General features: G+C 43.5%; 3 protein-coding genes across 3 annotated transcripts in view; 1 reads left to right on the forward strand and 2 right to left on the reverse strand.

Annotated features, from left to right (window-relative positions):
* poc1b (POC1 centriolar protein B) overlaps positions 1-621 on the reverse strand; it is a gene marked incomplete at both ends in the record, with an annotated part of 13,987 nt that extends 13,366 nt beyond the window's left edge. The window contains one exon of the mRNA XM_079223431.1: positions 607-621. Coding sequence (XP_079079557.1) covers positions 607-621 — 15 coding nt within the window. The remainder of the gene's footprint in view (positions 1-606) is intronic.
* An 855-nt stretch (positions 622-1,476) lies between these two features.
* cep41 (centrosomal protein 41) lies at positions 1,477-6,369 on the forward strand (the record flags this gene model as incomplete). The annotated part of the gene is made up of 11 exons (XM_079223630.1): positions 1,477-1,509; positions 1,677-1,740; positions 1,829-1,876; positions 2,224-2,285; positions 2,476-2,545; positions 2,639-2,771; positions 4,381-4,547; positions 4,620-4,687; positions 4,777-4,891; positions 4,976-5,167; positions 5,491-6,369. The coding sequence occupies 11 exons, from the start codon at positions 1,477-1,479 to the stop codon at positions 5,607-5,609; spliced, it is 1,071 nt and encodes a 356-aa protein (XP_079079756.1). The 3' UTR covers positions 5,610-6,369.
* Positions 6,370-6,450: 81 nt separating this feature from the next.
* Positions 6,451-13,297, reverse strand: cpa5 (carboxypeptidase A5). The gene is made up of 12 exons (XM_079223628.1): positions 13,258-13,297; positions 11,775-11,938; positions 10,378-10,459; positions 10,164-10,298; positions 9,986-10,090; positions 9,769-9,870; positions 8,930-9,031; positions 8,653-8,763; positions 8,290-8,380; positions 7,572-7,771; positions 7,400-7,484; positions 6,451-6,723 (listed from the first exon to the last, which is right to left on the reverse strand). Exons 2-12 carry the CDS (start codon positions 11,837-11,839, stop codon positions 6,536-6,538), a joined length of 1,266 nt encoding a protein of 421 aa, XP_079079754.1. The 5' UTR covers positions 11,840-11,938; positions 13,258-13,297; the 3' UTR covers positions 6,451-6,535.
* Positions 13,298-14,153: the final 856 nt, after the last annotated feature.

Below are 14,153 nucleotides of genomic sequence, written 5' to 3' on the forward strand. Positions count from 1 at the left end.
TGTGTGTGTGTGTGTGTGTGTGTGTGTGTGTGTGTGTGTGTGTGTGTCTTTAGCTGTAAGTGTGTGTGTGTGTGTGTGTATGTCTTTGGCTGTAGGTGTGTGTGTGTGTGTGTGTCTTTGGCTGTAGGTGTGTGTCTTTGTCTGTAGGTGTGTGTGTGTGTGTGTGTGTGTGTGTGTGTGTGTGTGTGTGTGTGTGTGTGTGTGTGTGTGTACTCCCTGTGGGATAACGTCAGCGGCGCTTGGTTGCGTTCAGGAAACGCATTAGAAGAGACATTACAATGTGCAACAACTTCAAGCGCTAAACAACAACAACAACAACAACAACAACAAGTTCTAACAGACAGTCACTACGTGTGTAACAACTTCAAGCGCTAAACAACAAGAACAACAACAACAACAAGTTCCAACAGACAGTCACTACGTGTGTAACGACGTAACAACGAGGAGGACCGACGTGTGGTGGTGACAGCCTCTCGGTAAATCCTCTTAGCGGAGACGCAGCAGCTGACTTGAGAACTCGCCGACTCAGCGACTATTGGCAGCGAGTAAAACACACGTTTATACTTCAACTATAGACAAGAACGTATTGTATAAAAACACACTCACCATGACAGACGCCATGGCGGGCATTAGAGAGAGCTGTTGTCAGAGGGAGAGTCCCGCCGCTCTGCAGCTCTCTGTCAAACAGAGCGCCTTCTGCAGAGCCGCCTCAGACCCGACCAGTCGAGCCCAGAGAGCCCGATGCTCCGCTCGGTAGTCCGAGTTAATACTGCTTGTATTAACGTGGAATGAAGTAATACTGAGTTGTGTGTTTGCATAACATATACAAGCTATACAGCTGCCGTACAATAACGGTGATTCCACCTGTATAACTGTGGCAACACCTGCGGTTTGATCATGCAGCAGCCGGAGAGTTGGTGCTGCGTTCATGCAGCGACTGAAAACGTGTAGATTCGACTACCCGATGTAAATATTCCATTCACTAGTTTGAAAATACCATTCACGGCAATATTCAAGAGGTAAGTATAGTAAGATAACTTCAGTGGGAAACTCAAGAGTTTGGCGGTACAGCTATTGAATGAGGGTTCAGTGTACAGAAAGACCCGCAGTAAGTAAAAACTCAAATTAACAAGAATATTAGTCCAGCGTTTAGTCACTGGCAGCTATAAAATGTAGTATATGTGACTTTGAACACGTTCAGGCTGCTGCCGACGAACTTTTTGTGAACTTAAAAAACGAATAACTACCCTAAACTAAAATGTTTCGATTATTCCTACGTGACATGAATGCGACACGTCCCTAAGGTGGCGCGCGTCTCTCGCTGCTAAGCAACTAGCCAAGCCATATCATATGACGCGCCGCCCTTCGACGGAGTATCGGCGCCTCTGATTGGCCCGCGCGAACAGCGCTGACGAATCAGCGGCGAGATTGTAAACCGCGGACAGTTGACGTTTGTGTATTTCACTTTTTGAAAAGATGTCGATGAGTCGAGGCATCGGCAGCGTCCAGGTAACGTTTTCATCATTTAATTGACCCGCTGACTAGTTAACCACGGCCAGTGTTGGCTTTAACTAGCTGGTTAACGTTAACTAGCTGGTTAACGTTAACTGAGCTCCCTCCGGGACGCTGCACGGTGACGTCACGATACCTAGCGGCTAACTCTCTGCTCCTTCCAGTACATGAAGAAAAGGATCCCGAAAAACGAAAAGTATCAACATGTGAAAACCAGGCTGGACACAGGTTTCTCACCCTTTCACTAACTTACTGCCTCACGTTTTAAAATGATGAATGGATGCTTTATTGTGACGTCATGCTTTATATAACATAGGATGCAGCCTCTCAAAGTATCTGGAGAAACTGGAGGAGATTAAAAAAAGTGAGTAGCCCATTCACTTAAATGGTGCATTCAAACACCTCACGTGTGTTTTTAAGTCTGAGGTTGATTATGGGGAATATTGTTCATGTGTATAAAGAAGAATTACATTCATAAAACCACCAGTTGAGCTTCAGCGTCCCTGGAGGACGCTTCCTTCCTTCTTTGACCCTTTGACCTCCGGGACATCCGTTGAGTCCAATGGCGCTGAATTAAACTCACATGTGATCCACTGGCACAAAATAAATAAGGGTCTCAGACTTTAAGAGAGCGGTGCCTTCAGCTCTGAGTGAGACATCCTATAACCTAAATGAAAGCTCGTGTTCTTTCTCCACTCCTTTTGTTTTCAGACTACAGGTATCGGAAAGATGAGATCTTCAAGCGGCTGAAGGTGACAACGTTCGCACAGCTGGTGAGCATCAATGCATTTATGTTCTGCGAGATCCAAGAGACGGAGAGAACAGAGATTAATAATTGATGAATGCTTGTGTGAATAGTTGTAGTTTAGTTTAGCTTGTGACCTTCAGACTCCAGGCTACCGCTCTCTATGCTCTCTTACTTCCAATGTCTTTGCTTTTATTTTGTCTTCTTTCCCACGCCAGGTTCTTCAGGTCGCCTCCGTATCCGACCTGAATGAAAGCGAGTTTGACGGCGACTTGCGCGGCCCTGAAGGTAACTAGCGGAGCGCCGCCGTCTTTGTTCACTTCCTGCTTTGCACCAATGATGATTGGACTGGTCTCGTCATGTTTCCCCGTTGTCTTGCAGACGGGTCCGTGGCGTCCGACGCCGACGCCGACCTCGAGTGCCCGTCCGAGCACGGCGACGGCTCCATGCGGGCGTCGCCGTGCTCGGACCGCCCGGATGAAGTCTGCTCCACCGCCCGGTCCACGCTGCTAAGGTGCTGACGGCCTGAGCACCTCTCACCTGGCGGTTTGGGTCAACCCGGCCTTTCAGTGTGTGTTTACAACCAGACAGGGACTCCATTGCATCAGCGCCCATCTGCACTGGATCGGTTTTAAATGGCCGATAAATATCATGCAGTCATTTTGGAAAATACCCCAGAAGCAGAGTCCTTGCTTACTCAGGAAACACTGTTTACGTTGTGGTCTGTAGTAAGTGAGCTGAACTCACATTTACCTCCATTTTTTCCGCGTGGAGGGAGAATTATTTTATCTCAAAATCCGGCCAAATCCGACCAATATTCCTCATCGTGGCTCAGAACGACCAGAGTTAAGTAAGAAGACCTGCGTGGCCCTTTAACTCCTTTCACTGGTCTCATGCTCCGCTACACTCAGCGCCCACCAGCCACCAGCGCCTGTAACCCGACACCTTCATGTCTGCAGCTACACTCACCTGGCCCTCGTCCCCACCCTCCTCTTCATCGCACAGTACCCTCGCTCGGCGTGGCCTCCTCTCCCCTGAGGGTGTAACTCTGTCTGTGGTCTCTGTGACGGCAGAGCTTTCAGGTGGAGGGCAGATGGAGAGAGACAGTAGTGCCGTGCTGGAGGAGAACCTCACCTCTTTCTCCCCGAGGCTCCGGTTTCACGTTCCTCCTCTCTCCTGCTTTACGAAACCAGAAACCAGAGGATGTAGGGGTGATGCGTCCGCCGCTGGGGCCGTGAAACGTGTCCCACTAGCCAACCGAAGAGGTCCATCAACTCCCCGAGTCAGAGCTTACGGCCGCCCAACCTGCATGAGAGTCAAAGTGAAGCTTCCATAAGTTTACCGAAAGGAACATGAAACATAGTTTATCCTCTTTGGTTTCCTCCGGTGAGGCGCTCTCGCTTCATGAACACACACTGACCTCGACTCATTCGTTATTCTCTTAAACTGGATCCATAATTGTGCATTATTGCCTACTTATTAACGTAAAGAGTGCCGGAACAAAATAATATCTATAGAAGCCAAACCCGTACAAACAGGGAATGGAAATAAATAAGAATAACACAAGTCGCTAATCGCTATTAATTAATACATTCATTTAAAGGTTCTACGTGGAACTTTAAAAAAGGTTTTGAAACATTCTCAATCTAATATTAAGGCGTCTTTATGTCTTCATAAGTAGACCACCACCAAGAATATTGTCTATTATCTATTAGACACTTACACTTTATTCACTGTGGCCACTTTAATTGCACTCACCTGGTGAAATATAAATGCATTTAAGTACTTTTATATACTTTTGTATTCTGTCTGTATATTTAATTTAAAATGGCCTCTTCTTTACTCTTCTTTACTGTTTTTTTATTACTGTTTATTATTTATCTTACTTGATTTTTACTATGTGTGCAAAGCTGCTGTAATCCTGCAATTTCCTCACTGCGGGACTAATGAAGGATTATTTTATCTTATCTATATATATATATAGTTATTGTTGTATCTGTTTCTAATGGGGCGCCGGTGCTCTGAAACGCACTACTGCTTTTGTCCACAAGGGGTCGCCCGATGTCGACACGTTTCTGTATTCCCGATCGCGGCCTCTAACTTGTGTTTCTTGGCGCTGGCAGCGTCATCAGCGGCGTGGGAGAGCTGAACGTGGACGGCGGTCCTCAGAAGACGGCGGCGGCGGCGGCGGCGGCCCCCGAGCTCCCCGCCGGGCCGTACCCCGACTGCCCCTACCTGCTGCTGGACGTGCGGGACCGCGACCAGTACGACCGCTGCCACATCATCAGCGGTGGGTGATTTATCAAAAAGGGATAAAGAAACATGAAGATCATCTTCTTTAAATGGTCTCTCTCTCCATCAGCTCACAGCTTCCCCATCGCCACGCTGTCCCGGACCATGAACCCCTACACCAAAGACGTGCTGCAATACGTATCCTTCACCACGGGGAGAAGACCCGTCTTTTAATGCCGAAGCATCAACGTGGGGGCTTTTTTCTTTAACCCTCCAAAACGTTGCAGAAAAACACGGCGGGGAAGATCATCATCATGTACGACGAGGACGAGCGGACGGCCGGCCAGGCCGCCACCGTCATGTGCGAGCGCGGCTTTGAGAACCTGTTCCTGCTGTCCGGAGGTAACGCGTCACGCCGTTTACAGTTCTAACCCTCAGTCGGTGTCGTAACCCGCAGAGCCGGATGTCCGCTGTCGTCTCCCCCAGGTTTGAAGGTGATCGCTCAGAGGTTTCCAGAGGGGATGACGACGGGCTCCATCCCGACGGCGTGCCGGTCCTCCGCGAAGAAGAGCTCTTCTCCAACGCTAGCGGCGGAGGAGAGGTGGCGCTTCACGGCGGACGAGCTCACCAAGATCCAGGAGCAGCTGGAGGAGACGCTCATGCACAGCAACGCCACCAGTGAGAGAGTTTGTGTGGACTGGTCATGTAAAAACACTTTTAGGAGCGTTTCAATACGTCTGAATGAATGGAAGATATTCAATGTGTATATAGTTGTGTGTGTGTGTGTGTGTGTCGACTTATGGCAAAGAAGGTCCTCGCTTCAGACGTTGTGTTTCAGAAAATGCAAAAACAAAACCTTTAATTAGAGCGTTTATTTTGGGAATAAGTGAGCCAAAGGTTCTGCAAGAGAAGTTCTCTATGCATCTTCTTGTAGGTAGTTGTGTTGCGTTTCTACATTCATGTGTGTGTGTGTGTGTGTGTGTGTGTGTGTGTGTGTGCAGGCCGCATGTCCAGCCGCACGTCGACCAGCAGCTCCCAGGCGTCCAGCGCCCGCAGCCGGCTGAGCTCCTCTGCGTCCGGGTGGGACGGCCGGCTCCAGAGCAGCCGACCCTGGAAGTAAAACAAGCTCCTCGGCCCAAACGTCCCACCGACCCACTGGGACGGGCACAGAGAACCCTGGCTCCAAACACACCAGGGTTTCCTGACTCGCCTCGACCACGAAGATGTGACATTTTGATTCTTATGAGTTTACACAAACCCGGGGAACGTGATTACTGACCATCACCGGCCGAGATATTTAAATATTTCTCATTCAGACTGGACAGCGGTAGGAAATAATAAGACATTTGGACACATTATGTCAGACTGAAGTATTTTCTCCTTCTTATAATATTTAATAAATGCTGTATATGTGAATGTTTGCACAGTGCCTCGTCTGAGAACCGGAGAACTGATGGATTTGTTTGTTTTTTTGCACTCAAATACATTTTTCGGCCATTTTTTCTTTTCTGATGATGAACCAGATAATCACTTCCTGCTGTTCAAATCTGTATTTTCAACATTATTTTGTCCCAAAAGGTCCAGCATCAGTGTGACAGCCAACAAATCCATGACATCGTGATATGAAGGGTATGCTGCAGAGATATGTATTACATGAGGTGTAATGTATATAACGTCAAAGTGTGTGTGTGTGTGTGTGTGTGTGTGTGTGTGCGACACTGATCAGCCTTCACACCTGCATTAATACACAGTATTGCTCATAACCTGGTGACTTATTGAACTCACAGCGCCCCATAAGTGCATTTATTGAAAATATGAACGACTCCGGTCTCAACTCTCTAACAATCAGGTCACATGACGTTGCTTGTAAATGAATGTCTAATAAAGTGTAGAATTGTTTCCCGTGTCTTAATGAGTCCAGAAATGAGGATGCAGCTAAATGATTTATTGTTTAATGATGATGATGATGAAGATGAATAAGACATTTGCCAGCAATAAGCTCTCCACACACACACACACACACACACACACACACACACACACACACTAGTAGGTGTTCTTGGAGGCGTGGTCCATGATGGCCATCAGGGCCAGCCAGGTCTCCGTGGCCGTGGGGACGATCTGATTGGCCGGCAGGACGAAGCCGTAGCGGCCGGTGTCCCGGAGCTCGAAGGTGTACGAGTACTTGATGCCTTGCTCGTAGGTCCAGTCGATGGTGCCGCCGCTGGCTTGATCTGGGAGGGAAACGGAGGACGATAAGAGGTCTGCAGCGAGGTTTTAAATAAGGCCGACCAGGAGGCGAGCATCGCACTGATGCAAACATTTTGGATTATTGCAGAAAATGAAGCCTTTGGCAAACAATGTTTATGATGCGCTGCAAGAAAATGGTCACTTTCACCAAAACAACGATCTTTTCCTGAACCCTAACTAAGTCGGTTTCTTTCTTTAAACCTAACTATGAATTCCTCGACCGTTCCCTGAACCAACCCAGTAGATGTTGGTAGAAACTGAGACGTTTCCTGTGTTTAAAAAAGACTGAATGCATTAACGAGCTTTCACATGGCGCTCTGGGGTTCCCTGTAGTTCTTCAAGTAGTTTAAGCATTTTAAATCACAATAAAACGAAGCATTGGGGAGTTACCGTGGAGTTTTTGTCAAAAGGTTTTAAGCTTCATGCCTTCCCACCATTTGTTTGGGGCATGCTGGGTACGGACATTTGCATAAAGCTCTGACGAAGGCGTGTGTCGCAGTCTAAGAAACCTCCCGCCTTCACAGAAGCAGGCAGATACGAAAACGCTTCTTCAGGGACTAATATACAGATGCATGAATATTATTGCATTAAAGGTTAAAGAGACGTCGTACGAGCAGCTGTAAGAAGACGTGAAAGCGCTGGTGGAGGAGGAACACTCACAGATGGTGTTGATGATGCTGCCGTATCGGTACCTGGTGCCGTACAGGGAGGCCAGGTCGGTGATGGCCTTCTTAGCCAGGTTGTGCTGTGAGGAGAGACGCCCACAACCACTCATTAAGTCTATTTATTCATGGCTTTTTCTGTTTACGATGAAAAGGAGAGCGGCGGCTACCAGCTCCGCCTGGTCCCTGGCGGGCGTCCTGGTGTAGCCGAAGGGGTACAGGAGCATCTGGGAGTACGAGTGGATGGAGATGAAGGCCTGGAAGTTCCCGTGGGACTTCACGAAGTCCACGATGGACTTGACCTCGGACTCCGAGTGCGCCCGGGTGCCGCGGTAGGTCTCGGAGCAGGGGTTCCCGCTGGCGCCGGGCCCTACAGAGGAGATAAAGAAAAACATAATTAGGGGGCCCTTTTTATATCAGGAAAATCAAAAAAAATCATGGTATAAATCCCCTCAAAAAATGTGTTAGGTATCAAATTAAACATAAAAATCAGGGCTACAACAATATATAATCCCCATGTACAACCTCTAAACACAACTCAAACAATAAATAGGATTAGAGGTTATGGTTATTAGGGTTAGAGCTTAACGGGTTAATGGCATATTACAGCCATTGTACATAAAAGAAAATATAATAATAAGGATTGCAGGGAAGGGGGTAGTATTCAGAGAAAGAAATTGAATATTCTCTGAGATAAGAGTTGCAAATATACAAGGCAATCAATCTAAAATGTGCAATATTAAAAAGACATACATTTACAAATACGTATTTCTTAAAAATGTTATGACAAATAGTGTTCATAACCACTGCTGCTGGTAGTTTGGAGTTTCATAAAGAGGGTTTGTGGTGCATTCTGGTTCATTTCAGCTGCAGAGGCCCGTACTTTACCTCCAAAGCCAGCGTCCCAGTTCCTGTTGGGGTCGACTCCCACGCAGCTGGAGCCGGGGTTGGGCTTCCGGGTCTTACGCCACATCCGGTTCTGGAAGCACCAAGTCGCTTTTAAACCTCTGCATGCGTTACATCATCACCTCGCCAGTCACTAGCTACTAGTTCCTGTCTGCGTGCCGACCGGGTCGAGGTAACGGAACCTGAAGGGTTCTAGTATCCCTGCACACACTTATCAACGTCTGAGAGGAACCTCGAGACACTCTCATCGCTTGAGTCAGGACGACTTTGGGACCAGAAACTAAATCTAAATGTGGCAGGAAGTAGTAAATCAATCATTAAAAGAGATCCGGTCACTGGACTCACGGAGTTGTGGGTGTAGTAGTATCCGTCCGGGTTGGTCACGATCTCCAAGAAGATGTCCATCTTGTTGAGGATGGCGGTGACGGCGGGGTCGCGTCCGTAGTCGCTCACAATCTACTCACAACACGTAGATTCAGTTAGTGGGGAGGAGGAGGAGGAGGAGGAGGAGGAGGAGGAGGAGAAGGAGGATGAGGAGGAGAAGAAGAAGAAGAAGAAGAAGAAGAAGAAGAAGAAGAAGAAGAAGAAGAAGAAGAAGAAGAAGAAGAAGAAGAAGCAGCACCTTTTTGGCGAACCAGGTGCCGCTGGCCTGAGTGACCCACTCTCTGGAGTGGATGCCGGTGTCGATCCAGATGGCGGGGCGGTTGGTTCCACCGGTGCTGAACTACGGGAAAGCAGTCAAAACAACAAGGAGACTTATTTATTATGTTGTTATTTAACATACAGTAAAGAAATATCTTAATTTTGCTCAAGCAAACGCTCAACATATCCATATTCATATCCATTCTATCTATGGTCATTCATTTTTTATTTTATTTTATTAAAAAAATTTATATTTATTTTATCATTTTAGTATTTTTTTATTTTATTATCTTAATAATATATTTTTAATTATTTTTTAATTTATTTTTTATTATTTATTATTTATTTTATTTTTTATTTTAAATTATTTTATTATCTTAATATTGTATTCATTTATTTTCAATTTTTTTATTATCTTAATATTTTATTTATTTTATTATTTATTTTAATTTGTATTTTCTTTAATTTTCTTTTCAATTATTGTATTATCTTAATATTGTATTCATTTTTTTCTTCAATTATTTTAATATCTTACAATTTTATTTTTTTCTATTTTTTATTTTTCAATTATTTTCAATTATTTTATTATCTTAATATTTTATTTATTTTATTAATTATTTTAATTTGTATTTTCTTTAATTTTCTTTTCAATTATTTTAATATCTTAATATTTCATTAATTTTATTTATTTATTGAATGTATTTCTTTTATTTATTTAAATATTGTATTCATTTATTTATTTTATTGTATTTATTTATTGAATGTATTTGATTTATTTGATATTGATGTATAACCAGAGTCTGTTTGTCGTTTATTTACCTTGAGCACATTCAGCGCTCGGCCCTGGTAACTTTGCCCGATCACGACCTTGCTGACCAGCTTCGGGTTCTCAGCCACCAGCATGTCCTGGAAGCTGTAGATCTGAACCCACGGCACAACATTAGGATTATTAGCTGCAGGAATATTGTCATATTGCCAGTCTCTCTCTGGACAGACATTCCAGGTCCTCAGAGTCCCGTTCCTGCAGAGCCCCTACCTCGTTGATGGGGTGGTACCTGGTGAAGTCGAAGCTGTCGGTGTTTCTGGGCTCGGCGTCGCGGGCGGCGGCCTCCATCTCCTGCTGCTCCTCGTCCAGCACCGTCTGAGGAGGAGAAGCACATGCTTCAGACTCCTGGAGGAACCTGAAGCCCCGCGTCTGCAGGTCTGGGATCTACCTGCAGGTCTTGGATCATGATCTGGTAGTCCAGGTCCAGGCTCTCCAGGTGGATCTTCACGGACTGCAGGCTGTGGAAGGGAACCCTGACGTCCACGGGCGTCTCCACGTCGCTCACGCCCCTCCAGAAGTCCAGCTGGAAGCAGACACTACGCATTTCAGTCTTTTTTATATTTCAGAAGTCATTTATAACGAGCTCGTGGGCGACCTCTGACCTGGAACTCCACCATGGCCTCCAGGTCCTTGATGAGCGACAGCTGCACTTCATCCTTTGCAGAGATGCGAAGCACCTGATGACTGAAGGAAAGAAGAGAGAGAACAAGGATGTTTTAAATGTTTTACATCCTTTGACTCTGGAGGGGAAGTTGGCTCACGGGGTGAAGAAAGACCAACGCTCCTCCTAAACTTCCTCTAAAGACTTCTATTGTACAACTGGAGCTAAAGCCATGACACCGATGACGAGTTCAGGTCCTTCACCAGATCCTCACCTTCCTGAAGTAAAGGCCTAAGTCATGTTCCTCTCCTCATGGTACTGGCCACAGATCCTGTGATTCTCCCCCTGTAGTTTAACGGCCCGTCAAGAGTGTGACTTAGGCCTTTTTATTTATTAATAATAATAATAATAATAATACATTTCATTTTTAAACGTACTTTTCTTTCAGAAGAAACTCAGAGTGCCATGCATTCCTGAATAAAAAGGTTTTCAGGCCAGTCTTAAAAGAGTTCAGCGTCTGATTTTGCCTATTTTACAAACTTAATATGGCATTTCGAAAAAACAAGCATTTAAGCTAGCATTTTAGTTAGCATTTAAGCTAGCATTTAAGCTAGCATTTAAGCTAGCATTTTAGTTAGCCTTTCAAGATTCAAGATGTTTTTACTGTCATATGCACAGATTATTCTATACAATGAAAAGCTTATTTTTCTAAGTCCGCCTAACACACAGAATTAGAATGAACTGAAGGTAAAAAATAAATAAAAATAAGGCACAAAATATAAAAGATATAACAGTACTGCACAAAAATATAAATAATACTATAATATAATAATAATAATAATATAAGTATAATATAAATATTAACTATAATAATTATAATAATAATAATAAATAATATGATAATAGTATTAGTATTGTTCAGTGTCTAAAGTGCACATTTTTGTCAATGACAATCTCACTGGAACATAATATTATAATATCATAACATAACTACAGTAAGGCTGATGTGCACTATCTTATATTTAGTCAGGTTGTTTTGTGTGAACTGAAAAACCTGAAAAATTACTTGGGTCATTATTTTAGGAAGGTGACGATAATGGCAGCCATCAACGGTTGCCTTTAGTTTCACACACACACACACAACATATATATATATATATATATATATATATATATATATATATATATATATATATATATATATATATGTATATATATATATATATATATATATATATATATATTTTTATATATATATATATATATATATATATATATATATTTATATATATATGTATATATATATGTATATATATATATATATATATATATATATATATATATATATATATATATATATGCATATAAATATATATATATTCATATTCCACGTCTTACCCCTCAAAGGTGTCCTTGGCCACAGCGGCCCCCAGCAGCGCGGCGAGTGCGAGCAGAACCCTCATCCTGACGTGTGGACCTGCGGGGCCCAAACAGGCCTTTATGAGCCGGAGGGTCACGTGTTCGACCCCCGGCGACCCGGACGGCTGGGCCCTTCACACGGCCTGCGGAGATAGCAGAACACAAGGTGCATCATGGGTGGTGTGTGTGTGTGTGTGTGTGTGTGTGTGGAGCCGTGCTCAGTGTCAGAGTCTGCAGGGTTTGGTTTGTCTGCAGAATCCGTTTAGTTTTATATTTATTATGTTTACAGAGGAGATGGTTCATCCTCTGGTTTGTAGAAACTTCATCAGGAAACAGAAGAAAGTGATTGTTTTGTCTAAAACTCAAAATGTATTCAGTTTGTGATTATATAAAACAGTTTATGATTATATAAAACAGTTTATGATTATATAAAACAGAGAAAAGTGACAAAACTTCATATTTAAGAAGCTAGAAATTAGACAATATTTCATATATTTCATATATAAAGTAGTAGCTATTTCTTTGTTCTTTATTGGCTGCCAGAGGATTTACAGAAGATAATTATTCTTTGATTTACTTCACAACATCACTACAAACTCTAGACAATCAAAGCAACGTTCAGATCTGTTTCCACCAAGTCAGAAATCTGAATTCTTAGAGAAAATCTTTTACTTTGCTTTTCCTTTTTTACGCGTCGATCACTTGACGAATACACAATTAAAGAATATTTTAAGTAAAAAATCAAATAAATAAACACCTTTCTCACCTTTAAAGTTAGACATAAAAATAACACTTCAAGTTCCTTCAAAAGTAAAGTATGTACAACACAAGATAACTGAGGAATGGAAACATAAATGTTCTATCTATCTATATATATATATATATATATATATATATATATATATATATATATATATATATATATGTGTGTGTGTGTGTGTGTGTGTGTGTGTGTGTGTGTGTGTATCCCTTCTTCTCGCTGTAATATTTGCTCTTAAACATTGTTTTATAGATTTATCCTCAATAAATGAGGTTCTTATAGAGCTATTACTTTCATTTGACCCAATATGGTAACGTTTTAATTTAATATACTGAATTGTATTAACAAGATGTCCTTATTATGTCAAAGTGTTGGAATATATGTTACATATTTAACTGAAAGTAGTAAAGTGATACCTGTTTGTGCATTGCATCATACTGGGATTAGATGACCTTCCAAAACACATTGCCACCTGCATTATTTGTATTTCATGCCATCTGACCTTCAGAATAAGTTTTTTTCTCAGCACTATGTTTTGTCACTTTTTTCCTGTCAACAAAATTCTGAGAATATCTAGCCAAACAACAACATGCCTCCTGCTTCTAAGTCAGGTAAAGGTGTGAGAAGGCTTCAAAACAAAAGCTGCATCTAATTATGCCCACGTCCTTATCAGAGCACGTCCACCACACCCCTGAGACTGACCTGAAGGAGGCGTTCAGGACCCTCCACACTTAATTCGACGTCCCTCCACTGTGGCGCACGGCCCGGAGTCTGCAAGCCCGTGTTGCGCAACGCAGCTGATAAGGACCCAGCAGAGGAAAAGTAAAGAGAAGGGAGGCAGGTGTGGAAAACACCTGCAGGAGAGTTTCTGATTCACAGCAGACTTGCGGTAGAGCAGAGGGGTGTCGTCCACAGACCTGTCTGAAGCCTGTCTTCCTCACAGTGAAGCAGCATTTTCACAATATTCAACTTCCTTATTTTTGTGTAATCTTTTTTCTGATGAAACATGTGGTGAACACATACGTGTTACATGGGAGGGGCTTCACAGTTCAGTGACCGTGTCACTCAGGATGTTATGTATGTATCACTTCTCTATATTCTGTGAGCCAAGATGTTGATTGTTTAGCCACAAGATGCATCCCATCATCTCCCCACCCACTCCTCTGGTTGTATAGAAGTCTATGCTTCATGTGTTAAAGCTGCATTCTCTCTCCTGGCCACCAGGAGGTGACTCCTCTGGTTGTATAGAAGTCTATGCTTCATGTGTTAAAGCTGCATTATCTCTCCTGGCCACCAGGAGGCGACTCCTCTGGTTGTATAGAAGTCTATGCTTCATGTGTTAAAGCTGCATTCTCTCTCCTGGCCACCAGGGGGCGACTCCTCTGGTTGTATAGAAGTCTATGCTTCATGTGTTAAAGCTGCATTCTCTCTCCTGACCACCAGGAGGTGACTCCTCTGGTTGTATAGAAGTCTATGCTTCTTGTGTAAAAGCTGCATTCTCTCTCCTGACCACCAGGAGGCGACTCGTCTGGTTGTATAGAAGTCTATGCTTCATGTGTTAAAGCTGCATTTTCTCTGCTGACCACCAGGGGGTGACT

The sequence above is a fragment of the Taurulus bubalis genome, assembly GCF_910589615.1.
Source record: "Taurulus bubalis genome assembly, chromosome: 9".
Taxonomy (NCBI): domain Eukaryota; kingdom Metazoa; phylum Chordata; class Actinopteri; order Perciformes; family Cottidae; genus Taurulus; species Taurulus bubalis.

Coding starts and splice junctions, on each gene's coding strand:
- cpa5 (XM_079223628.1), bottom strand. CDS start 11,839: ATGAGGGTTCTGCTCGCACTCGCCGCGCTGCTGGGGGCCGCTGTGGCC. Junction 8,764..8,929: donor GCACCTGGTTCGCCAAAAAG/GTGCTGCTTCTT, acceptor TGTTGTGAGTAG/ATTGTGAGCGACTACGGACG. Junction 6,724..7,399: donor CAGCATCATCAACACCATCT/GTGAGTGTTCCT, acceptor TTTCCCTCCCAG/ATCAAGCCAGCGGCGGCACC.